General features: G+C 42.6%; 1 protein-coding gene across 1 annotated transcript in view; it reads left to right on the top strand.

Moving 5' to 3' along the window:
• Nucleotides 1-3,110: 3,110 nt before the first annotated feature.
• The window catches only part of EP300 (E1A binding protein p300), a 105,444-nt gene continuing 80,853 nt past the window's right edge, over nt 3,111-27,701 (top strand). The window contains exons 1-2 of the mRNA XM_054988120.1: nt 3,111-4,600; nt 16,830-17,488. Coding sequence (XP_054844095.1) covers nt 4,507-4,600; nt 16,830-17,488 — 753 coding nt within the window. The 5' untranslated portion in view covers nt 3,111-4,506. The remainder of the gene's footprint in view (nt 4,601-16,829; nt 17,489-27,701) is intronic.

A 27,701-nucleotide genomic window follows, 5' to 3' on the forward strand; every position in this document is an offset into this window, starting at 1 on the left:
AGAAATCAGCATTGGTAATGAGACAGAAAACCTTTGTCTCAATTCAGTCCAGGTGGATGCATTGTCTTGAGCTTCAACTCAAAAACCAGTGGGGGAATATTTTAACTTTCCAGGACATTCAGTTGCTGACCTAAAAGTAACAGTTATCCTGCAGACGAAGTTCAAAGGGAGATTAGAGAGATTGCTGAATTGCAACTGACAATGAAGCTCAAGACAATGCATCCACCTGGACTGAATTGAGACATTACTTCCTGTCTCATCACCAATGCTAATTTTTACACACCCACTACCCCTCTGCATACCCCACCCTATTCCATCACGTCTGCCATTGTCATTCAGCAGCTATTATGATTTGGCCTCTCAATCACTCCACTCTCCAAGATATAAGGACAGATGGACTCACATTCTAGCTGTATCTGAAGAAGTGAGCTGTGCCTCACAAAAGCTTATACCATACCACAGATTTTGTTAAGTCTTATAGGTGCTACTGGACTCTTGCTCTTTTCTACTGTTACAGACTAACACAGCTACCCATCTTGATTTAAAGTAGTAGATACTAATAGAATTTAAAATCTAACTGTGATAAGTTAGTTTATAAGCATATGTGGTGTTTGATGTCACAGATTATTCTGCATGCTTAATTTGGCATCTTCTCTCTAGACTACAAAAGAAACCTCTCCTTTGATCACACCTTCATGTACAATATAGTAGCCTTGCGAAGTCCTTTTAAGCTACTTTTTTAGTGTGCTGGGATTTTTGTTACCAGATTTGCAATGAGCAGCGAACTAGCTGGCATAGTATGGAGTCTGAATGCTGGGTGAAACAGCCATATATCATTTTATTCTTGATAAAATTTGTCAGTGGAATGCTTCTTTATGAGTACAAATTACAAATGATCTGGGATGCAAATACTTTTGCAAATTTGGGATTAACAAGATCCCTCGGGTTCTAGATTAAAGGAAAAATGGAGAACTGAGCAAACCAGTTGAGAGGTGGGATCCTGTAATAGTTCATGAGTTTTGATCTCTTTTGCAATCACTCCTTTTCTCCAGGATAGCCAGGCCTGTGCTTCTGTTGTTGCTAGTTCACTTCCATTACAACTTGGAGAAAAATTCACTGAAAACAGCCTGTGAGCTGAGTGCTAAGGGAGGACGTGTCAGGTCCTATGAATAATAGCAGATACGGCATAAGAAACCTTCAATCTGCCTTTCTCAGTGACCAGGATGCCCATTACACAGCTGAATGTTGGGCACTGGGGGCAACTGGGTGGCTGGAGTTTTGCACCCCAGCTGATTCTCATATCCTGTTCTGGAAGTGGGCTCAATATGGATATGTGGAGCCAGTGACATCCTCTCCTGGCAAGAATGTTCAAAAATGACCACTTCCCAAACAGAACAGTAACTTCAGTACACAGCCCGACTTGCCATAAAGGTAGAGTTGCCAGCCTCCAGGTAGTGGCTGGAGATCTCCCGGAATTACAACTGGTCTCCAGGCCACAGAGATCAGTTCACCTGGAGAAAATAGCTACTTTGGGGGGTAAACTCTATGGAATTATGCCATACTAAAGTCCTTTCCCTCCTCAAACCCCACTTTCTCCAGGTTTCACCCCCCAGATCTCCAGGAATTTCCCAACTTGGAGCTGGCAACCCTACATAAAGATCATGTAAAAAACCCAGCACATGCATGACTGAACACTCTTGTTTTTTAAACCAGTGTTTGTGGCAAACTGTCTATCAAAGCCTTTTATAAGAAGCACAGATTGCAGTTTAGGAGACCTTTCGTAAAGTGAATTTAGGACCATTCCAAATAGCAATTTGTTTCAGATAATTCATTTCCCACCGGCAACCGGTCTAAAAGGTGGGAGGGGTAAAGTGGTCAGTTTCGTAGCGTAAATCTCTTCACCTCTGAGGCCACGAAAATAGAGAAAAACATGGACTATCCCCTCCCTTACTTTGCAGAAAGAATTGTACAAGAGAGGTCGTTTCTCTTTGGACTTCGGCATCTACAGGATCCAGAACATATTGGAGGGAAGGGGGCTTTATTTACATTGTTTAAATTACTTGAACTCCGTGCTTTTAAAAGACTTCTGGCGTAACAGAGCGCGATGTTTTCTTCATAAAAACGGGCGTGGTGGTAAATAAGAAGTGTTAAATCCGTCTCAATGTATCACAGAGTCGAAGCACAAAGCTGCCCCACGTCTTCCTGCGTTGTAAAGCCCCTTCTCTCCCCCCCTCCTCAGTTTCCCTTTTTTCAGTGGAACAGAAATGGATTCTGGCAGGAAAACGAGAACACGGAATTGTGCAAGATCGTTTGATTAAGACCTTTGTACCTTCACCTCGGGGTTGCGTATGTGTGTGTTTCGTCGGTCCTACCACCGCCATAGGTGATGTGCATGTACTATATGTTATGATCTCTACACATAGATCTGGATCTATACACATATATGCAGCGTCATCTTCCCCCATCACTTCTGTCTGCAAATACACAGGCCGTCTTGGAGACGCAAAGAGTCCGGCCCCGCTGTCGATTCTACCTGCAAAAGCTCCGTCGCCTTCTCCCCCCGCCCCATTAAAATCCCTGGGCCGGTACGTCTGGGCCGGTGCCTGATGCAGTGGCAAATGAGGGGAGAAGGGAGGAGGGCCTCTCGCCCACAGACCCGATGCGCAGCACAGGCATCGCCAGTTCCAGGGTACACAAGCTCCCCCCTCCCCCACCGGATTACAATAGGCCCGTCCCAGGCAACAACCTCGCGGTTTTTTTTCGCCGACGGAAAATACAGGCCGGGAAGGGGAGAGGGTGAAAAGTTCCGTCCTCCCCTTTAAGAGGCGGAGACGAGAGAGTTTGCGGAAGGGATCTCTCCAGGAGCGCTATCCTAGTGGCTAGGCTGGTCTCGTGACCGCCCCCGACCCCTCCTCGGGCCCTGCCCCCCCGTCCCTCCGCGTTCCATTGTGTGTGCGAGCTGCGTGCGTCCCCGCCTCTCCAGTTTGGCCACGCCCCTTTTTCTCTTGGCTCATTTCCGGCCGCCGCCGCTCGTTTCCCTCTGAGGAATCGGGAGAGTGAAGAAACAACAGCCGCCATTTTGTTTGTGTGTGAGCGACTGAGGGGAGGGAGCGAACGGGGGAGACCGAGCTGGGCGGGCAAAGCCTAGGAGGGGGGACGCAGCGAGAGAGAGCCAGAGCAACTCCGGGCCCCTGGCCGGCCAGACCCGAGAGAGCCCGACATCTGCGTGATTATACCCACCAACACCAGCCTCGCATTCAGTAGGGGAGGACGCACTCCCGGCTCCGGCTTGAGACTCGGGACCCCGGGTGGACCCCACCCACAGCCCCTCTTGGCTGTTGAGCCCGTTCTTCGGGCGAGGAGGCTGGCTCGGAGAGCTCTCTACGGCCGCCCCCCCTCCCAGTCCTCCATGGCGGACTCTAGACGGAGCCTCTTCAGAAGCGCCTAAGGCACCGCGTCTCCAGGTGCGAGGAGAGCCTTCTCCTCTCCGCAGACCGAGCGGTCGCAACCATCCTCGTTCCCCGGGGAGGGGGGAGGGGCCGCCGCCGGTGCTTCCTCCTTCGCCTCTTCTGGGATCGATCCTTCCGTCTGACCAGGAGGGGGGCACCCTGCCTGCTCCAGAGAAAGAAAGGAAGAAAAGGTGTGTGAGGGGGGCTCGAGTCCTGAAGCCCACCCTCGGCAGCCCCCAGCCCGGGATCCGCGCTGCCTCCATCGGGACAACAACCCCTCCTCCTTGTTCCTGCACAACAAGATGTGAAGCGGAGACTCCTGGGACTTCGCTTCATCCTCATCTCTACGGCTCCCCTTTCTGCAGCCATTAGCGACTGGCGAGAAAAGCGCAGGGGGAGTTGGGGACCCTTGCGGCGCTCCGCCTGACCCCCTTCCCCAGCCCCTTTTCCACGAACGGTGGGCATTTCCCCCCCTTCCTTCGCAGGCTGGTTTAGGAGAGAGTGGGGAAGAAACTGCTCGGCGGAGGAGAGCGATTCTTTCTCCCTTTTTTCTCCTCTCCTCCTTCGCCCGCCTCCTTGTGGCGATGAGGAGGAGGAGGACGACGCCGAGGAGGAAGAGGTTGATGGCGGCGGTGAAGAGGCAGCAGGAGGAGGAGAAGACGACCCCCCGGAGGATGAAGATGGTGGTGTTGGCGATGACGAGGAAGCACCAGCAGCAAAACAGCCGGATTTAATTTGATTTAGAAATTCTCCAAGCTCTCTTAATTGTTTGTTTAATTGGGAAAGGGCTTGATTTGTTTTTCTCATCCTTATTTTTCCCCGTGGCCCGGAGAAAAGACTGCTCCCACACCCTGTTTTCTATATCTGTTCCCCCTTAATCGCTCCTACCCCACGGAGACCGATCCCGAGGAGCAGAAAAAGAGGAACTTTGTCGCTTTCTTCTTCAGCTCCTTCTCTCCTTACTGCTGTCCAGCTGACTCCGGATTCAAGAAGGAGGTGACGGCATTGGGGATCCCCATCTTTGATTTGGGCTCTGTTTGTCTAAAAAGAATTAAAAATGGCCGAGAATGTGGTGGAGTCGGGCCCGCCTTCAGCCAAGAGGCCTAAACTCTCCTCACCGGCGCTCTCTGTGTCTGCAAGCGATGGAACAGGTCAGTTTTGTGCAATAGATCTCCATTATTTTATCCCCTTCTCATATAGGTTTCTTTTGTAGTTCTCATTTTGCTAGCCTTGTTTTTCAGTATGTTGCTCATAACCCATTTTATAGATTGCTCTTCTGTCTTTTTATGTACCCTGTTTTTCTTTACACCTTGCTGCATTAATCCTACTGGATTTTTAATTACTGTTTCCTTTTGGGTTTTTGGAGGGGCTGGAAACAAATCTGTATAATCTACTTCTGCAGCAGTTCAAACCCTTGATTGTTGCAACTTTGCAATTAGTGTATTTGATTAGTTCATGTGTGTAAGCTATTGTAGAAATATCCTTTTCACTTTGTGTATGAACGTGTGTTGTGTGTGCATGTATGTAGATCTTCTCATCTCTTACACATGGCATTCAGTTCTCTGACTCCTTTTTTTCTTCAATGTTTATTTTGTTTCTCTTTAAGTAGTGGTGGTAATTGAGATACAAATGTAATGTTTCTGGTCAATCTGTATGTAAGATTTGCATACTTTAGTCAAGTTATTTAATCTGAATTTATTTGAGAAACTATATAACATAAATTTTTTGCATCTTGTGTTTCTCTGTTTTGCAACCTGAATGTCTGAAGTTCCTTTATTGGCTTGCTGGATATGTGAGGTGAAGATGAGTATAGCTATTTGCTATGTTACTGACATTGTAATGGTTCCCTGAGAGGAGTAAGCCAGTTTAGAAACACTAGAACTGTTTTGGAGTTGGGGGTGTAAGTTACAGGTGTTACATTTAGTAACAAATATGTATTGGTTGTGTTGGAAATTCAAGGAAGAGTTCTGTTGTAGCATGAAACTGACTACACAGGAGTATTTTGCTGCAGTTTGGGGAGGGGAGGGGAAAAGTGGAGTGGGCAGTCAGTCTGTGTAGTAGACTTTAAACTTCTTATAACAGATAAAAGATCTGGGATTCTCTTCTAGTCCTCCATCTAGGTATTGAGGTTGCTGATAGCCAGTTTTTGTTCATTAACTGTATGTGTGCTACTGAGAATAAGGGGGAAGATGGCTGATTTAATTGATACATAGCAATATGTCTTCTGGTTTGAATAATTTGTACTGCTTGTGATATGAAAGTTCTTCAGTGTTTTCAGTGAAGGCCTCTACAGTAAGTTTAGGACCTTAGAAATGACTTCATATCAAGCAACAATACCTGTACTATAGTTTAGTATTGGGCAGTACATTTAGCCTTAATGTCAACAGGTCCCATTATGTTAGAAAGGCAATTTCCCCTGGTCCAAGAGTTAGTACTGAAGGTAAAGTAAATACAGTTAAGTGTACAACTTTCTCAGAATAGGGTTTCAGAATAGTCTTTAGATTCCTATCATCTCACTTTCCTTTCCATTGCAGATTGAATGAAAATATGTAAATTGTCTACTAAGTGACAACATAGAAAATGCATCATATTTAAAACTCTAGGAAACTGTAGGCAAATAGGTTGTCTATTCAATTACTAAATCACAGCTCTGTATTACATGCCTTCAGATTATGCAGCTCTCTGTTTATCAGCCAGCTGACAAGGGAAATAAGTAATTGTAGAAACACAGTTTATAACTTTTTTGGATTTGATACAGTTTTTATTATCTGGATGGTTCCTTTGCCCATGAACATTATGTCCTCAGTTAGACCCTACCTTCATGAAGCATATTTCACTCACCTGTATTTCTTCCTGTATGTTAGTGATAAGCCTTTGCATCTTCCTGCTTTTGGTGTAGATGTACAATGAAGCAAACTGAGTTTGTCTTGGTTTCTTGATATCTCATCTGCCTGCCAAAGGCATGCTTCTGACTTTCCATTAAATGTTACTAATAATATGAATGAGATTTATTATGCCTACTTTGGTTAGAATCTAAATGAGAATTCCTTGAATATACAGTAAGATCAACCAGAGCTGTTATATTGTAGTGAACTTGCTTTACATTTTAGCCAAAATGTAGTTTAACTTCAATGTACTGCAACTACAACTACCTATGTTCAGTACTCAGTGGGTTTTTTTTGTATTGAAGTTTATAGTTTTGTTTAGTGTTTGAGAACTGCAGAGATTATGGCTTTTACTTTTGTTTCACTGGAATGTAGTTATACAAAATAATTGTTTAAAAGATGCTAACGTGGAATAAGAGTAAACCTCATTTCTGAAACAAATGAATAGCCTGTTTTCCATAATGCTGCGTCACAGTTCTACATCTTTTTCTAGCTGTTAGAATCCCTACCTGCTTTATTTCTGTGCTGTTCTGGGGCTCTGGTTCCATATAGCATAGTTAGCCAACTTGATGCTTTGTATAGTTGTAAAAGGTTTCATGTAACTGTTACATTCATTGATGGAGTGGGTGGTATGGAAAGAAGAGGAATGCAAGATTGTTAGCAGATTACTGTTGTGATGAGAATTCAAAGTTGATGATTGGTACTATTCTGTCTTAATGCTGAACGGTAGTAATGTTGACTGGATTCTCTGTCAGCAATATGAATTTTTTTCACAAGCTTAAGACATAACACTTCTCCAAACCAATATTTTACTGCAGTAGTAATGTGTTCTGTGTTGAGCAAATGTCATATAGAACAGAGACATTGCACATCTTGAGTAAAGCCAAGTTGTGGAATATAATGATGTGTGAACTTTGCAGAAAACACAAGATGAGTGCACAGAATTATCATGGTAGAGTCAATATTACGTAGTAAAGGTACTCTGCCCGAGTAATGTGGGTTAATATCAATGCTTAAGTTGCATTTCAGCTGCTGTACTTATATTTTCACTGTTAAAGTATGTTAACATTAACTGCATTAGTCTCATCACAGATAGAGTTAACATTAACTGCATTAGAGTCTCATCACAGATAGAGGGATGTTTTGTATTAGACAATGAAATCCATAATAAGTGAGGGGCTTTAGTTGGAACCAGTTTATGCTGGTAGAAATGAGGTTGCTTTTCAATCTCACATGAGAGAGCTCCCCCCCCCCCACAATTGTACATCTTGTCTATTTATGGCCACAGCATGACCTGTAAAGGGGTAGTATATATTCAGAACAGCTTTATTATTCAGATTCTGCAGGCTACGATTCAAATACAAACTTTAGGCACGCTTAGAGGTGTGGGATATTTAACTCTCCTTAAGAATTCTTTTGAAAGTTTCTCTCAGTTTCAAGTACTGTAAGATACAGGGATCTGCTATTTCAAAAACAGTAAATCCAAAGCCCCTTTAGGTACATATACATAATTATGTGCTTGCTGGAACTTGAGCCGGCATAATTGTCTTGGATTTGCATCTGGGAGATCTGGGTTCAAGTCCTTACTCCACAAATAAGGTACATATAGTTCAAATTTTCAGTGCACTGGTATATATTTGTGTGGTACATCTTTTGTTTCTGTGGAGCTAATTGCCTCAAACTTATCTTGTGTCCAGTCTGTAAGGCTACCACAAATAAAGACTGTTAATTTTTCTTCTGAACTGATGCTTAACACTTCAGTCAAGCTTTCTGAATTGTCCATTCTCTTCCCATCATTTCTTGTATCTGGCCTGTGCTCATTCTTCAGTGAGAGATGGTTTATAACTTTCCCCATATAGTTTATACTCCAATGTCTTGGCACACTTTCTATCTAATCTATCGGCAGTACTCCACTGCCATTTCATTCATAGCCCTTAGAGCTGTGGGCTAGGAATGAAATGACAGTGGAGGAGACCATTTCCTTTCCATTTCTCTCCATCCCATCAGCGTAGGCACCAATTCCCTGCCATTGTCCTTAGGGCAAGGGACCCCTAGGTGCTAATGTGGGGGGTTCATAGCTTTTTTTTTTCAACATCAGCCCAGTGAACAAAGATTCCAGTTCCCCACAGTTGCATCCCTTGGAGTTGGGAGTCCAGAAGAAACAACGGCAAAGTGAGACTTCCTTCCTTGGCCTGCATGCTTGCCTCTTATTTTGAAAGCCCAGTGGTATCTATGGCTCCTCTCTTTTCTGTATGTGCAGCACTTAGTTTGGCTTTGTGCAAAGCTTGGTTTCTTTGTCATTTAGCTTGAATCTCACTAAGGTTAGAAGAGAGTGCACTTGAGTAGTTCCTGCTGTTCACCGAGAGCAGAGCTGCACAATCTGTTGAACCTGTGGACTCTCCTGTAGTTTTGAGAACAGGTGTTGGGCATCATACCAAAATGGCTACTGTGGGGGGAGGTGTCACAAAATGGTTGCCATGGAGCTGGGTGCAATCAAAATGTTGGAAGGTACCAAGCCAAATAACCTCCTCAGATGAAGGTAGCTGTTTCCAAATGGGTGCTTCCTGTACCATCTCTTATTCCAGTTAAGTGAAGGGAAGCCAGGATTGAGATATATCTTGGAAGAAGCAAGTCGGTACCAGGAAACACCATGGCAAGCGTTGTAGTGGCCACGGGCACCATGTTGAGGATCACTGACCTAGAGCAATTTTTACTTGTCTGGTAAACAGATATGGCAAGTAATATGGCTGCCTTTAAGGTAATTGTATCAGTAGGTCATTGTAGGTTGTTGTAAGTAGAAGCACTAATAACTTTAAGTAATAGGCTTTCAGCAAAGAGAATACAACACAGTAGCTCTTTGCTTCCCCTCTACTAAGAAATGGAACCTCTGTTTTTAAAGTATAAAGGCATGAGATGCTAATATGAAAGACCCATTTAAACTTTTTTTGCTTTATTTGCAAAGACCCACTTCTAATTTTTGTCTTTTAAGAGACAAAGCAAGAGTGCTTAACTTGAATCTTGTCAGACTTCAAAACAAAACTCATGCACAATTTGGCTGTGATCTGAAGTGATTGTACATATAGTATATATGCTTTCAGATATTTTGGAGACTTTCTTCCATTTACATCTTAACACAAATCTTCAAAATGTGTTTTTTTGTAACTGCTGTTAAAGATACTACTGCAGAGTTGTAGCAATTTTCCTTTAATCAGTTTTACTGTCTTCCAATTAGGAGGACTTTTTAAAAAAAAGTTTAACCATCTAGAGGGGTGGTTCATGTGAGGCACACAACTATGGGTTGTGCTTGTCTTTCTGGATTAGAGCCATTGCAGTGTAATTATTTAACAATGTACAAAGAACAAACTAATACTTTAACTTAAATAATATCACCACAGGTGAGATGGTTGCATCATATGAAGCACCAAGTAAGAAAAGCAGCACAATAGGTGAAAGTATTGTCCAAAACCAATGAAACCCAAATGTGTTTCAAGTGTTTAAGGGAGTTTTTCAGGGAATAAACTTCAGTATGATCACATAATCAGAATAAATTCTAAATGTTGTAACAACCAAGTTGAAAAATATGTATGGTTTCATAGTTTTTTGATCACCAGTCATGTAAAAATGTTATTATACTATGGCTATATCTCTCAGCAAAGAGCCTAAACAATTCAATATTTTTCACACAAAATAAAAATTGAACCTGCATAAATTTTACTGCAATGTAACCTCAGAGTTTAAGGTGTTGCGTATCATAATGTATGCAATGACTCCAATTTTATTTACAGTGCACTTTTCTTCTAGTTTAATCCACAAAGCAGTTTATAATTCAGACAGTAACAATATAAAATACAAGTAATGGATGCAGTTTTGAACATTGAGGCAACTTGCTGAAATCTGACCCAAAGAACAACTTGAAAAGACATTTTTTTAAAAAAGATTCTTTTAAAATCCCCACACTTGTTAATTAACATGTAATGTACAAGGCTGTCAAATATGCTATCCCTTACGTTTCATAAGTGTCTATTTACATTTTTTCTTTGAGTACATAGCATGAGTATACCTCTCCCAACTGAGGATAACTTTTCATGCATAGCACAAACGCTGGTGCAGTAAACCAAAGGTGGCTGCCCCTCTTTCAAAACATATCTTAATACTGCAGCAATTAGATGTTAAAAACAAAATTAGTAGGACATCTGGGAGTCAGTGTAGCATATTGGTTAAGGTGGATGATTAGGAAGATCCAAGATTTTCTTTAAGAATATAAATAACCCTTTAATCATCTGTTCCTTGAGTCCAACACATCAGATACCATCTCTCCAGCATAGGTACAGGATCTCAGATGCTGGAAAATACAAGTTGGATGATTCTAGGATTTCAAATATAAAGGAAAGCCCCAGTTCCATAAGGGCTTTTCAGTGCTGATATCCTGCACATGGATTTTTATCAACCAATGGCAAATCTTTGTTTGTTCAGACTGGCACCAAGTTACAGAACACTATTCTGGGCTTTATAGATGAACATCTCCTCTGTTTCCATTTTAGTTTGAGCTGTCTTGCTATGACTTGGTCAAAGTAGAGAGAAAAATATATTCCCCTCTCTGATCCCTGCACATTTTGTGTGCTGCTTCACCAGGGAATCTAAAATAATACTTGAACAGATTAAAAATAAAAATACCATTACAGAAAACTAAAAAACAGAGATAATTTAGTACAGATTGAGCATGGCAGAAATATTTTCCAGGAATTATATAATATTCTGACCCATACAGAGATGAAATGTTGAGTCTTTTCTGCATAATAGGCCACAAATAAATTACAAATTCTCAGTTCTTTAAATTTAGGAAACTTTGGTAATTTAAAAGCTGTGATAAATAGTCTCGTTTGTTGTGCTCAGTTTGCTATCTTCAGTTTGCACTGAATTGTCTGTCTACTTAGATTTATAATTTTTTTTTAAAGTTTAATTTTGATCCTCTGATGAAGCAGCATACAAAATACATAGGGATCTTTAAATGGAATATAATATTTTTTGTACTCTCATCAGGTTTTGTTTTCTACTTTGACTCTGCATTGGCGTGGTAGCTATAAATATTACTGCATATCCCTCTGACACCATGCAAACAGTTTCCAGGCTGTTCTCTTAAGCTAGTTGTAGCAGAGGTGAACAAGAGTTTCAGCAGCACCTGGATTGGAAATAAGTATGTGTGGACTCTGTTGTTTCTCTTTCCTGGCCTGCTTGCTGCTGTAGCAGGGACATTCCTCCCATGTAGATGCATCCCTGATCAGGTAAAAGTATACAGAGAGCAGCACTCTGTAAAAAAAGAGACACGTGGCACTAAAGCACTCGTTTGACCTAAGTGTGTCTGATGCATTTAATTTTTGAAGGACTAAAATCCTGTTGTGGGACATGCCATAGATCTGAGAGGGGCCTAAGCCTCTACCAGGTCCCTTGGCAGAGCATTTATTAGTCGACACTAGCAGCATCCAATATGACAAGCCTGGTGCAAGATAAGGGTGATAATTCTTCTAATCTAGTATAGATTTAAGCTTTGCATAGAAATGTCACAGATCTTAACTATCTGTGCATTTTGCCAGTTGAGGATAGCACTTATTTAAATCAGTTGTCATCTGCTCTGTTTAGCCCAGGGCCCAGGGCAGTTTATAAACATGGTCATGGCACATTGGAGCATATTGTAATACAAAAATACAGATTAAAACCTCACACTGCAGAATAGCATATAGTTCTAATCTATGAACACATATCTCATAGTAGATTTTATTTTTATTACACTTAGCAATTACTTTTTACCTCAGTTCTGAAAGCTAGTAGCACTATAGATTTCACAAACTTACACTTTGTGCCTAGTATTATACCAAATGCACTTTGAAAGAGTGACAAAAAGCTGAGGTTGGGTTCCAGGTTTTGTAACTGTGTTCTTCTGCCATATTCTGGTTAAAAAATATTACACTTCTTGGAGGAGGTCAGTTTGAAGGATACCAATATGAGAAATATGTCTTGAAAGTGCTGTGGCTTGTTGTAACTTATTACCTAGCTTCTATCTTTTTTCCGTTTCATAGGTTTGTGTTGGAATTACTAGGTTCCAACACAAACCTTATTCTTGGATTAATAGTTTGAAAGCAGGGCTGCATGTTTAGTTGAAAATGACCTTAATGATGTTGAACAGCATCAACTTTAGTGTTTGTGATAAGATTTATCTGATGTTTAATTTAAGCTGGATAGAGTTGCCATTTCTCTTTTCAATATGGTGGTTATTATCATCAGAAAGGTCATCCAAGTCCATGCTTCTTACCATTCAGTGTTTGACCATCTGCCTGAGAAACATGGGAATGCTTTAAGTGTGCTGAGAGATATTTCCAGTTTTGCAGTATATCAAAGTAAATAATATATGAAGTTGCCATTACTAACCTAATTCATTCAGTCCTTTATATGATTTTATTCTTCTGTCACGCTCCCTGATTGCAATATGGCAATAATACTAACTTGATAACTGAGCTATTGTCAGGATTACATCAAAGTAATGGATTGCATCCAGGCTAAATTTCCCTGTGGCAGATTTCTTGCCTCCCCCCTCGCACTGCAGCTCACAGATCTCCCCCAAATGCTGTTTCTGGTGGATATGGAATCCGAAGGAAATACATGGGGGGGGGGTCTGCAGTAGGATGGGGGAATCAGTGAAGATCTCATCTGAATCTAGCTCAGTGTATGTGAAGCATTTTGAATCATGGCGCCCTTTCTCAGGAGTAATTTAAGATTGTGAAATGCATGATGGAAGAGAGAAATAAAATAAGCACCCAGTGGTTTTAGAAATCAGAAAGTGATTAACCTCTGAAAGAATCATCAGAATAAATATAGAGGAACTTGTGTTCAAGTGAATTTATTCAGAATATGCTATATTGTTTTTTGTTTATGTAATGCATTATAAAAATGTTTATGTAGAGCTACCATTTTCTTACCTCCACTGAAAATTCTATGGGGGAGGTAGTTTCAGTGTTAACATCCTACATGGTAAACATTTAAAAGAGAAATGTACTCTGTGCCACATTAAATCGCAGCCACATTCTTCCTTCTGTTGGGAGAAGTGGATGTTGAACCACAGGAAGTTTGTATTAGGGTTGCCTCAAGGCAGAGGGCAGGATTTCGCATGTTAAAGATGTATGAATGTTTTCTGGACTCTGCTAATTAACTTGTCATACTATTTCTGGCTGAGGAGGACCTAAAGGAGTCACTTGGTTTTGCTGTATTTCTGCTTCCTAGTTTATTGGACATGAGCAAAGACTATTGGGTTCATTTGCTACCTTCCCCCCCCCCTCAATAAGAGAGAGTGTGCATATAGTCATCATGACTAGAGCACTGGAAAATTTCATTCTTCCTATAGAGACCAGCAGCTACATTGAACACTGCTCTTTCTAGGCCCCCTTCCAGTTGTTTCCTCTCTGCCATAGATGTCATGTAGGAGCAGGCCATTGTATTATAGTGATGGGTTTTCTTTTCTCCTATCGAGGGATCTTACTGCCTGACTACAGGCTGCCCTAAAAAATTGATCTAATCCTGGCAGGAAGTTATACTGGACTGACCTGCTGGCCTCTTGGGGGTCCTTCTGCCTTTAGTGTTACCAAGCTACACAGCAGGGGCTTGGAAACACAAAAGGCAGGTGCTGAGCAAGCTGTCTGTGAAGGAGTCGTGCATTGTACATTGATCGTAACCAGGAGTCCATGCATATCCAAACTGTGTGGGAAGATGGATTGAATTGCAATTTACTCTAGTATACTACACCTGTATTCTGGTGAATTTTGTAAAAACGTCAGTGTAGTTTGTTAGCAGGTTGTGTAATGTACAGCTCTTCCTTTCATCTTTTGACAACCAATAAAAAGTAGTTGGCCGGTGGTAGAGGAATGATTTTTTAATTGTTAGAATGGACCACTAATAACTTGCTCACCTAACTTTTTGATGACTTAAAATATTTATGGAGCTTATCATGTACCATATTATCACACTTGGCTTTGGTAGAATGTCACATGATTGAAAATATGAGGAATCAGCTAAATCTAAGACTAATCATATTTTATGTTGTTGTCATGTGTGAGAGATCTTAGATATGTCTTTATAGGTAGCACATGTAATTAGTGTAAAAGGTGTCACCCAGATTAGAAGTTAGGGTTTTGATGAAGGTAATCTCATTTATCTGAGGAATATTTGTGATGTATGAGTCTATATGGACTCTGCCTGCTTTTTCTAACCTTGGCAGTGTCATCTAGTAAATTTATAGGGGTGCAGAATAACATGTGTCCACACAACAGCAATGATACCTCTTTTATCTTCCTCTCCCCCTTTTAGTTGGAAGAGGCAGCCATGCAGTTTAGGTCTGAATGATGAAGTGCACGTATGTGATAGCAGGTCTTGTTAACAGAAAGAGCAGAGAAATTAGCAGTGATTGGCTATGATTTATTCAGGGGAATAATAGGGTTTCAAGGACTTTAGTGCACATTTTGTGTGCACTTATGTAAAAAAATCACCGTGAGTATTCAAGAGTAATTTTTTTCCACACAGAGAAGCCACATCTTGGGCACAGCTGTATGAAACTGCTTATGATTGGTGTCCCTAGTATAGCCACTGCTTCCAAGTGGTAGCATACATGAACACATAAATATATTTTCAGCTGCCTCACACTGCTGCAAGACAGCCGTAAGTGGGAATGCATCAAATGTAATACTGCTTCTACTGTGGGGGTATAGTCCCACAGATGTTTGTACAAAAGAAGCAGCACATTTTTGAACTAGCCCTTTGATACCGATAGGTTTTCATTTGTCCATGAAGTAATTAGTTGTCAAAGATTATGTAGGAATGGTAAACTTAATACAAGTTTTTGGCTTTTGGGTCAAGCTGTGCATAGAAACTGTAGAATGTGGACTTGATCACATCAGGTTTATAAATATCCATTTGCCTTCAGTGAGTAAGTATTGCTGCATGATACTTAAAGAGAAACTGTTGTAAATTGAGTGTCTTGCTTGTGTCTTGGGTCACAAATGACTTACAAAAATCTGTAAGGGAAGATGGACTAGTAACTTCTGTGGGTTCTGTAGTATATTAGTATATTATATCTTACTAAATTATGTAGGCTTTAAACTTACTTATTTTATTGAGGCACCCACAAATTCTGGCAGGACTTAGTTGCCAGCTGGTCTTTTCTACTAGCTAGTGTTAAAGTCCAATGTTGTCATTATCTGTCATATTTTGGGGATTTAAAAAAAAAAACATGTTGACTTATGTTGTATAGACTACTTTGAGCCGATATGTGAAAATAGGTTATTTTTTCAATAACAGTTGTTCCTTTTAAGATAATATAAACACTTCCATGAATGGGGTAGGCTAGAGGCACACCTGGCACTGGCATGAACGCTGGGAGAGTCAGAACTACTCCCCCTTATGAAATCCCATTAAAGTTCCTTGTACCACCCATAAGTAAAGGATTTTCCCACTCACTCCCACTATTTCAAGACTGTGTCAGGACTCCCCCTCCCATTTGAATACAGATTCTGATGGGGTAACTGGGTTAGTCTCAAGTGGGTCTCCATGTTGGTCTGCAGTAGAAGAGCAAGATTTGAGTCCAGTAGCATCTTAAGATTTGCGGGGGAGTACGCTTTCAAGAGTTGAAGTTCCCGTTGTCAGGATTGGATGACTCTTGCTGGGTTAGTCTGTTCCAAATATCTTGCAGCATTTTAAAAAGCCAGCCTCTCCCCACCTCAGTTCCCATGTGCTTACTGCACAGACTTTGAAAGAAGTGGCTTGGGCTTGGCTCCCCACCCCCAATCAGTCAGTTCAGTTGTTACCAGTGCAGTCTTTCTGTCCTCCCATCACCTTTTAACATATCTTAAAGCCTAATGGGGAAGTGGTGGAGTTGACAGATTAGAGGAGGAAAGAATGAAAGGTGACAAAAGGGAAAAGCAGACACTTCCTTGGCCTGATGTAACTTGTGAACTGGACCTGAATAAAGATATGTCTGTGAATGATAACATTCTTAAAGCTATGAGTGTATGAAGAGTTGGTGCATCATAGTGGTTAACAGGCTGAATTGTAAGGTTCCTGGCATGTATTGGTGGAGCACTAAGCTCACTAGATGACTTTAGACAAGCCACTCTTATCAGATCCATGTCCAGTCAGGGCAGAATGAGAGCATGTTCAGTGTTTTGAACTCCTTACCTGTGCTATATAAATGTGTGTATTTTTTATACACATTTATACAGGTACTGTAAACAAATAGTGAATTCAAATGAGTGTCCAGCATCTGTTTTCATGAAATTGTACCACCATAAAAGATGTGATGGAATGGTACGTTTATGATTAAGGATGAAAAAGTTTTGTTCTGATTTAGGCTTTTAATGGATAAGAAACATACTGTGTTATTTAATAGATCACTTTGTTCTTCTGATATGTTTGCTCCAAAATCTCTAAATTGCTTTCCTTTTTTCCCCCCACTTAGATTTTGGATCCCTCTTTGATTTGGAACATGACTTGCCAGATGAGCTGATCAGCTCCACAGAACTGGGACTTACCAATGGAGGTGACATTAATCAGCTACAGACTAGCCTTAATATGGCACAAGATGCTGCTTCGAAACACAAACAGCTGTCTGAATTGTTGCGGGCTGGTAGCTCACCAAATCTTAACATGGGAGTTGGTGGGCCTGGCCAGAGTATGGCCAGTCAACCCCAACAGAACAATCCTGGAATGGGAATCTTAAACAGCATGGTCAAAAGCCCCATGGCACAGGCTGCATTGACTTCTCCAAATCTGGGGATGAGTGCAAGTGGACCAAACCAAGGTCCATCAGCTCAGTCTACTGCAGGAATGATGCCAGCAGTGAATAGTCCAGTAAATCAGCCTGGAATGGGAATGAATGCCGGAATAAATGCTGGGATGAATCCTGGTATGTTGGCTGCAGGTAATGGACAAGGAATGATGCAAGGCCAAGTAATGAACGGTTCAATTGGAGCAGGAAGAGGGCGATCCAACATGCCATATCCTAACCCAGGAATGGGTAATGCTGGTAACTTGCTGGCTGAAACGCTGCAGCAGGGTTCTCCGCAAATGGGAGGACAGGCAAGCTTGAGGGGCCCACAACCTGGAGCAATGAGCAAGGTAAGAGAACAGTTGTGAGGACATTAAACTTTTAAACTATATAACAGTGAAACAACCATGTTCTGAAGTGTTTTCCTTTTAGAACCTTCTTAGAGAACAGGTTTTGCATGTGACATTCAGAGCAATTATGAAGAACATTTTATGAATATAAGAGCCTATTAGTATTCATTTATGAAGGAATATAGTGGGATGTAACTTTTTTAAAGAAACCAAGTATCTCTGCATCCAATACCACCATTCTGTTACCCGCCCTGAGCCTGCGAAAGCAGGGAAGGCGGAATATAAATGTAATAAATTAAATTAAAAATTAACTCTTACAATTTATTATTTCCAAGAGGATGTATGGTATTCCTGTTCCTAAACAATATTGCTTGTATTTGAGGGGAACATTGCTGTTCTCTGTAGCTAAAGTTTTCTTCCTTGATTAGTTGATGGTCATAGCCAAATTAAAGAGAACGTAATACCTTCTTCACTATTGTAAACAAATTGGCACCTTCCTGTTCAGAAATTGTACTCATTTTCATACCAGATGCCGGGGCCAACAGGAGGAAGCAGGCTGTAATCATTGTGATCCACTTGCGTGTCTTCTGGAGACATGTGGCTTGCCACTTTTGGAAACAGGGTGCTGGACTAGATGGTGCTTCAGTTTGGTTCAGCGTGATCAGTGCTGTGTATGCACACTTCCATGTCTTGTTGATGTGTGTAGATACTGCAGGTTGATGGAGGGACAAAAAATGGTAAAAGTTGCAAATTTTCCCTGTCACTCTTACATACTTTTGCTGTAAATCTGTTAAATTGTTTCAACAAGAGACATACAATAGAAGCTTTGTTATCCAGCACTTGATTATCCAGAATGCTCAGTTAACAGGTATTGTCCAGAGGGCAAGCTTCTCCCTCATATGCCCAACTCCAGCCTCTCTGGCCTGCTAGCTTGATGCCTCTGGGTGTTGCTAGACTTGTGACAGTCAGCGTTGCCAGTTGACATCATCCTCACGTTCATACTCCCCCCCCCACCCCAGCCTGCCTTTAGCTGAAGGGAGCTAGCTTTGGCAGAGGGCTCCTAGGCTGCTGGCTCACTTATCTGCCTGCTGAATAGAAATTTCCGTAGCTTGGAGTGGGTCTTACCAAATCTGGGAGCTGTTACCATGGCATTACCAGTGGGGTGGTACAGAGCTGTAAAATTGAGTATCTGGAGCACTTGATTAACCAGCAGCCTCCCATTTCTCTATGAGTATTGGATAACAAAGCTTTAACTGCACTTCCCAAATAAAAATTTAGGCAGTTATTTTGAAACACATCTTCAGGGTAAGGAATAAGAAGGAATTTATCCTTGACGGTTTTGACAGGAATTTGGTATTATACTTAAAGTGACAGTTAAAGACTTTTTTTTGGAGAAAGTGTTCTAGCCTGCATGAAGTGTGTGTTGCATGCTACTAGGGGTGTGCACTTTGGGTATCTGATTTGGGTGGCCCAATTTGGAAAGCTTCGGGATGCTTCGGGGCCTCCAGGGAGCATGCTGGCCCCAATTCGGAAATCCCGAAGCAAAGCTTTCTGAAGCATTCATAATGCTTCGGGAAGCTTTGGGGCCTTTCGCAAGCAGCAGGGCTCTGTAAACTTACCCATTTCCCACCCTTACCCCACCACCCCCACTTCTCCCCACCCCAACTTACCGCTGGCACCGTGCTGGAGGAGGCAGCTTCCCTCCTGCCCGCTGGCTTCCGGCAGCAGCGGCCCTCTCTGCCAGCAGGACATGCTGGCTGTGGCTGCATGGTGACAGCAGCAGGGAAGGCCCTCTTTGCTGGCCAGCTGCAGCTGCGCGGCGGCAGTGGCAGGGAAGGCTTTCCCCACTGGCCAGTTGGCCAGTATGGCGTTGGGCCACTCCCTCCTTCCACCTGACCAGGTAAGTGGGGTGGGGAGTGGAGGATGGGGTTTAAAGGTGAGGGTGGGAGTCTAAGGGTGGTGGTGGGCCTCCCCCCGCTCCCCGTCTCTTCAGTATGCTCCAAATCTTTCTAGAGCATACCGAAGCGACTTAAAATTTTGGGGCTTTTTCCCGAAGCAGGAAACCCGAATATTTTTCACGTGCACACCCCTACATGCTACTAAGTTACTATAAGAAATTATTTATTTAAAATACTTATATGATCACCTCTCCCCTGACAGCTCAGGATCGATCCATGGTAGATCAGTGCAATTATCCATCTTTACGTATAGCAGATCTGGTGGCAAGAGATTTACAAAGCAGGTGCTGTACTTGTGCAGAGGCCTGCATTTATGACTGTCATTAGTTGGCAGCAGTGTATTGCAGTGCCTATATTCGAATGGGCCGCCATTATACTAGTTACTGCTCACTAGTAATGATTGGTGAGTTTATGCCCCTCTCACTATGCCTAGTAGCAAAATGCATGCCCCACATGGGCATGTGGTACATACAGTTACAACATGGTAATGGCTGAATATTTGTAACATTTATATGAGGATAGAATATGTTATAGGAGATAAATTACTGAAGTTCTCCGGGCTCATTTTTTAGCCTTAGTTGTTGTTACTAGGACCTCAGTCTTCAGTTAATTGAAATTATCAACCCAGAAGTAATTTGCCTTCAGTGCTGGCAAAGCTGCTCTGTGGTATTGGTCAAATTAGGCTGTTCTTGATTATGTGCTAATAGAGCAGCATCATGTATGTATTTTACAGGGTTATGTTTCACAATTTGCACGTAGTAATAAATTGAGCTGGTGAGGTATGTATAGAGGATAGTTTGGTATTCAGAAGAGGGGAGAGCTGGCTTTCAGTTTAGTCTTGTTAATGATACAAACTCTTAAACCAGAGTAGATTGTAGCAAAACATGACTGTGAAACAGGGCCTCCATAGAACTGTGTAGGCTGCTGATGCTTAAATACAACATTGCCTCCAGTCCTTAGAGCTTGGTAGTCCAGTCTGTTAAATGCAGTACAATGAAAACAATATATTATTCAGACTCGATGACTCTGTCACTATGGCAGGTGCAGTTTGCAATTAAGGGAGTATGTATTTTTAAAGAGAATTGGCAAGTTCTGTGGCTGCCAGCTTGCTAGATCAGGAAAGTCTTTTTGCTGCATTTCATTGGAGTCTTAGGCATTGCAGAACCTCAGTTGATAATTCGTGTTATGAGCCCTAGAATGCAAACTTCAGAGGACTTGCCTAACTCTAACCAGGAGAGTAGAACCCAAAGGGCTAAAAGTAATTACATTTACTGTAGGTACATTGAATGGATGGGAAACATTACAGCTGATAAAAATAAAGGAGAGTATTGTGGAGTAGGGAAAGCACCATCCATTATAATAATAACCATGAAAACAGGCGTATTGAGATGAAAGAAGAACATGCACACTTAGTTACAATAAACCACTGGGCATTGGTAATACTTGGCTGACTTGCAGTTGTCAAGTTTCCTTCTAAAAGTCCTGCAAATTGAGCTTGCGTTCTCTCCTCAAGAGACTCGTAAAAACCTTACTCCTTGAGCAAGTGTTCAGTGACCAGGATTAAACAGGAGTAGAGTAACTGACAAGCCAGTGAAGTGTAGTAGCTACAGTGTTGGACAGAGCACCTTGAAATATGCTTATGAGCTAACACGTGCATGCCATATATACTGCCCTGATTTTTTTGCTGGGGTGGGGGGCAAGATGAAGAAAAAATTGAATATCTTTTGTTTGAGGTTTCTATTGTTTAGTTACTACATGCCCCATGTTATTTAACCTCAAACTGTAGAAAGGGTAGAATGCCTATGTGCTGTTGAAGAAACATGTTAGAAGGGTCATACGTTTGTGGTTCATCACTTTTCATGAACCATGAACTTTCATGAACTTGCCCTGGTTCGCGAACCAATTCGTTTGGTTCATCACTTTCAGGGGCTGTAGAACGGCCCCCTTGAGAGTCAAAGATACTAAACTTCAGCAGGCTCTCCTCCAGCCACATTCCAAGTTTGATGAAGATTGGATTTCGGATGTCTGAGTTATACACCCCCAAAGCGGCTGCCTCCATGAAAGTTCCATTGCCAATTGACTTGCATTGGCTCCATTGAAATACATTGCAGCACCAAAAAGTTGTAATGAAAACATGGGATGGAGAGGAAGATTCTGTAACTCCATCCCATGTTTTCATTGCAACTTTTTGCATTGTTTCAGGAAAGTGGACAAGGTCTTTGCCCGGTGGGGTTTGGCAGGTGGTTCTTACCTTGAAACAGCCACCACTGGAAGAACAAGTAAGCTGTGAGCCTCTCTGAGGTACAAGCATCATGCTAGCAATGGAAGTAAATGGAGGTATTTTGGTTGATGATAATTGCGATAGTGGCTCTCTGTGAACCATGGACTAAGTATCTACCACTGTTGAATGATAATGCTGCGAACACGGTTGTCCGTTCACCTGTTTCAACAGAATTTCTTCCATCGAAGTCACTGGAACACCTTGCCTTTGTTGTCACTGCCCATAGTGTCATATCTTCGTTCCATATCAGATGGGTGATTACAATGTGTGAAGAGGCATATTTAGTTTTGCTTTGATTTCCATACCCTGTCAGGTGAATTTATACATTTATACTTTGTTTGGATTATTATGCATTTGTTGTTCCCACCCACCCCAGCCTCCCAGTTTACATATCAATAAAGCCTACATATATTTTTACACATAATTCTTAGATAATCACCTGAAAAACATTAATTACAATCTTGGCACTCCCAAGTTTGCCTGATTTTGTACTGGCCATGACATCCATTCGTAGTTAATTTGATCAAGTGAAAATGAAAGGACTGGAAATTTTTTTGCCCCACATCTCTTGAGCATCATTAACCCAGTCATTGGGGAGGTTAAAAACCTTTCCAAAAGAAATGGACTAGAAAGCTATACAACACCTGAACTTTCAGATCTTATTAGAATGGCAAGCCTAAAGGATGACATAGGAGGAGGATCTTGACTTGAAATTTGTACTAATTCATTAAAAGAGAATTGAGTTGGTATTCGATCAATTTAATGCTTTGGAGGGGTGGAGGAGGAAAGTGCTATTAAGTCATAGCTGACGTATGACGACCCCTGCTGAGGTTTTCAAGGCAAGAGACTAATACAGGTGGTTTGCTGTTGCCTACCTCTGCAACCCTGGTCTTCACTGGAGGTCTCCCATCCAATTATTAACCAAGGCTGACCCTATTTAGCATCCGAGATGTAATGAGATTGGGCTTGCCTGGGTTATCCCAGGGCTGATACGTGTATGTACATAATACTAAAAATTAAAACAGTATCAAAGACTAGTGTTAATGGCTAATGACTGCTTCCATATGAAGATTTTCTCCTCCATAGAAAGTATGAAATCTGTATGTTAAAGGAGAATGTCCACATGATGTCATACTCATGACAAGCACAATTTCTGGCATTCCCAGAGCTTTCCCACTGAAGTTGGAAGGAAAACAGCAAAATTTAATAGCTTAGAGGGGAATCTTTGGATTAACTGCACTGGAATGTCTGCATAGATGTTGCTTCCTTGTTGCCGCTATGGGGAGGGGGTGGAGCTACTCCCTGTTTTTACTGCCCCATGCCATTCCCTCTTCCCCTGTAGCCCAAAGAGCTCCCCTCCCTGTTGAGGTGTGCTGTCAGCATTTCAGAGTCGCTCAGTAGGGAACCTGGGGGTGGGGGTGAGGATTTCAGGGCTGCAAGAGATCCCAGTATGATGGGGGATAAGGAGGAGTGGAGGAGGAGGTACAGTGATGCAAGTACAGGGGTGTGTGGGTGCCATTCTACCATCACTTGCTGCTGCTACATAACACAGGCATACTCCAAGAAACGAGTAGTCAGCATTTAGCTACACACAGAGGGACAATATGAACTGTGGTGTTCGACATGAACTGTAAAAGTTGCAGCTGCTGAAGTAAAGAATCCGTTCACTGCAGCCATAATGGATAAGGCTCCCTGGTCAAGAAATGTGTTCTTGATTTAAGTCCTAGTTAGTACAATTCAATATGTTCATAAATGGTAATTCAGCAATTAGTGATGAATCTGTTAATCTTTGAAGTGCCACAAAGCTTATTTGCAAGGAGGGAGAACAATTTTAACACCCATTAAAATGTATTCTACCTTGAAGCTATGATACCATGAGATGAATTAATATATTTAAAACAATAAAACAACATCCCAGGAAACTAAAGGTTATTTTCCATGAACCTATGTTGTGCTGCTTAGGAACTAGTATGTGTGTTACTGACTTAGGTTGGCCCTGCCTTTGTAGATTGTTAACGTGTTTCATATTACATATTACATGTACATATTCAGAGATGCTTGTTATTACCATGCATTGCCAGTGGGGGTCCTGTGACTTAACTGGAAATTGATAGAACAGAGATGTAAAAAAAAATGCATACAGGGTGACTGCAGACAGGGTGACTCTGTGTGTGTGTGTGTGTGTGTGTGTGTGTGTGAGTGTGTGAGTGAGAGAGACAGAGACAGAGACAGAGACAGAGATTTATGCTTGAAGGGTTCTGGAGCAAGTAGCTGTCAACATTGCTATCAGATAGTGCTACTTGCTTAAAGACATACTTGACCATGAAATATTTGACTAGTATTCCAACTCTAAAAGGGAATGAAGTAAGCACATCTCAGTGTGTTGGTTAGGGGCAGTCCATACACTGGAAACAAGATTTCTGGAAAAGCCCTCTCCCAAAACACAAGACCAAAGCACCATGTTTACTGATAACCAGTCAATGTTTCACCAACATGCTGTAGATTTAAAGCATGTTTATGCATCATGTCTGGCTTTTCAACCAGCAGATTGATTTCCAGGACAACTAACACTACATTGAAACGGTTAAAATCATTATATAGTTTCAGCTTTAAGATATGAAACTGCAGCAAAAAAATAAATAGGTTGGGGCAATGGGGAGACCAGCAAGGAGGCATCTCATTTTCCCCTTCCCTGGCCACCCATTAGCCTCTCCCTTTTTCCAGCTTCCTCTCTCCTTCCCACCCTCCTTTGTCTACAGCTTCCTCCGCCCCCTGATAGCAATGATGAAGTGAACACAGTGGGGACCTACCTGGGTAGGAAAGTTCAAACAAAGGTACAAGGCTACAAGTGTTTATATACCAATGCCCAAAGTATGGGCAATAAGAAAGAAGAGCTTGAGCTTCTATTGCAAACAGAGGGCTATGACATAGTAGGAATTACTGAGACTTGGTGGGATGATTCCCATGACTGGAATGTGCTAGTGGATGGGTATGAGTTGTTCAAGAAAAACCGGAAGAGTAGAAGAGGAGGTGGAGTGGCGTTGTATGTGAGGAGAGGGCTTGATTGTCAAGAAGTTATGGAGAATGGGGTGGACAGCCCGGTGGAAAGTATATGGGTAGAAATAAGGGGAGGAAGGACAAAGGGTATTGTTGTTGGAGTCTGCTACAGACCACCCGGCCAGCGAGAAGAAATGGATGCTGCCCTCTTTGAACAAGTTGGCAGAGTATCCAGACATCAGAACCTTGTAATTATGGGTGACTTCAACTTCCCTGATGTGTGCTGGGAGACAGGCTCAGCAAAGCGTCATGAATCACGCAATTTCCTGACCTGCCTGGCCGATAACTTCCTTTTTCAAAAGGTGGAGGAAGCTACAAGGGGTTCAGCCATACTAGACTTGATATTAACCAACAGGGAAGAATTGGTAGATGAGATGAAGGTGGTGGGGACCTTAGGGGGAAGTGACCATGTCCTTCTTGAATTCCAGTTGCTGTGGGGAGCCAAGGAAGTTCGTAGCCAGACTCGTAGGTTAGATTTTCGTAGGGCCAACTTCGATGAACTCAGAGGCTTGATGAGAGTCATTTCATGGGGGAGTGTGCTGGAAGGAAAAGGAGCGAGTGAAGGGTGGGCCATTCTCAAACACGAGCTTTTGCAAGCTCAAGCCTTCACTATCCCAGCAAGACGGAAACATGGTAAGGGCTCCAAGAAACCGATGTGGATGCACAGAGAGCTCCAGAATAAGCTAAGGGAGAAAAAGGAAATGTTCAGGAAATGGAGAGAAGGACAGACCTCTAAAGAGGAGTATATGAGGGTTACTAGGTACTGCAGATCAGCCATCAGAGAGGCCAAAGCTCAGTACGAGCTGGGTCTGGCAAGGAGGGCTCGCTACAACAAGAAAAACTTCTACAGATATGTGAGAAGCAAACGCAAGGTAAAAGAGGCAATTGGACCACTGTTGGGAGTAGATGGAGAAACTCTGATGCAGGACAGAGAAAAAGCAGATAGGCTTAATGACTTTTTTGCCTCTGTTTTCTCCCTGAAGAACTCAGGCAGATCTAGAGATAGTAGAAAATGTGGCAGGACACCTGAGTGGCTAATTGACATTGACAGAGAGGTAGTGGAGAGGCATCTGGCTGCACTGGATGAATACAAATCCCCTGGGCCGGATGGGGTGCACCCAAGAGTGCTGAAAGAACTTTCCAGAGAACTTGCAGAACCCCTGTCCATCATCTTCAAGGCCTCCTGGAGGACTGGGGATGTGCCACAAGATTGGAGAAGAGCGAATGTTATCCCAATCTTTAAGAAAGGGAGGAAGGATGACCCGGGAAACTACAGGCCAATCAGTCTGACTTCTGTTGCTGGGAAGATATTAGAACAGATTTTAAAGGGATCAATCTGTAAGCATCTGAAGGACCGCTCAGTGATCCGGGGAAGTCAGCATGGTTTTGTTCCTAACAGATCCTGCCAGACCAACCTGATTTCCTTCTTTGATCGAGTGACCAGCTTGCTGGATCGGGGGAACTCTGTTGACGTGATTTATCTGGATTTCAGTAAAGCTTTTGATAAGGTCCCCCATGACATTCTGATGGGCAAACTGGAAGACTGTGGAGTAGACTATAGGACAGTTCGGTGGATAGGGAACTGGTTGGAGGACCGCACTCAAAGAGTGGTGGTCAATGGCGTTTCATCAGATTGGAGGGAGGTGTTCAGTGGGGTGCCGCAGGGCTCGGTTTTGGGCCCGGTACTTTTCAATATTTTTATCAATGATCTGGATGAAGGAGTGGAAGGGCTGCTCATTAAATTTGCTGATGATACCAAATTGGGAGGGGTAGCAAACACCCAAGAAGATAGAATTAAAATTCAACAAGACCTGAATACTCTGGAGAAGTGGGCAGCTGTGAATAGGATGCAATTCAACAAAGACAAGTGCACAGTATTACATCTGGGCCACAAAAATGGGAAGCACAAATACTGGATGGGGGATACACTTCTGGGCAGTAGTATATGTGAAAGGGATCTTGGGGTAACAGTGGACTGTAAACTGAATATGAGCAGTCAGTGTGATGCGGTGGCAAAAAAGGCTAATTCAATCCTGGGTTGTATCAAAGGGGCCATAGCATCGAAATCGCAGGAGGTCATAGCCCCTCTCTATACTGCCTTGGTCAGGCCACACCTGGAGTACTGTGTGCAGTTCTGGAGGCCTCACTTCAAAAAGGATGTGGACAAAATCGAGAGGGTGCAGAGGAGAGCGACGAGGATGATCAGGGGTCTGGAGATTGAGCCCTACGAGGAAAGGCTGAGGGCCTTGGGAATGTTTAGTTTGGAGAAGAGGAGGTTGAGGGGGGACATGATTGCTTTCTTTAAATATTTGAAAGGCTGTCATTTGGAGGAGAGCAGGGAGCTGTTCCAGTTGGCAGCAGAGGGTAGGACGCGAAGCAATGGGCTAAAACTACATGCACAAAGGTACCGACTGGATATTAGGAAAAACGTTTTCACGGTCAGAGTAGTTCAAAAGTGGAATCAGCTGCCTAGGGAGGTGGTGAGCTCCCCCTCACTGGCAGTTTTCAAGAAGAGGCTGGATGAATACTTGTCAGAGATGCTTTAGGCTGATCCTGCACTGGGCAGGGGGTTGGACTAGATGGTCTGTATGGGCCCTTCCAACTCTATGATTCTATGATTCTCCCCTATGGCCCAGTTGGTTGGTGTCTGCTGAACCAGGCCCAAGCTGAACCAGGTCTGTGGAACCTGCAAGAACTTGCAGGGAGGGTACTTCAATTTCCCCTTGTAGCCCCTTCTCCCACACTATTTCCTCTTTCCCTCCTCCTTGCAACCCCCATATGCTCACCTTTCCCTATGTCCTTCTTTCCTTCAGACCCAATAAACAACCTACTTTTTATCTACCCCCCCCCCATCTTCAGCTATATTTATTATATATTCACTTCATGAATATACTACCTTTCTTCACAATGGGGACCC

This window comes from Eublepharis macularius, chromosome 9, assembly GCF_028583425.1.
Source record: "Eublepharis macularius isolate TG4126 chromosome 9, MPM_Emac_v1.0, whole genome shotgun sequence".
Classification (NCBI taxonomy): Eukaryota; Metazoa; Chordata; class Lepidosauria; order Squamata; family Eublepharidae; genus Eublepharis; species Eublepharis macularius.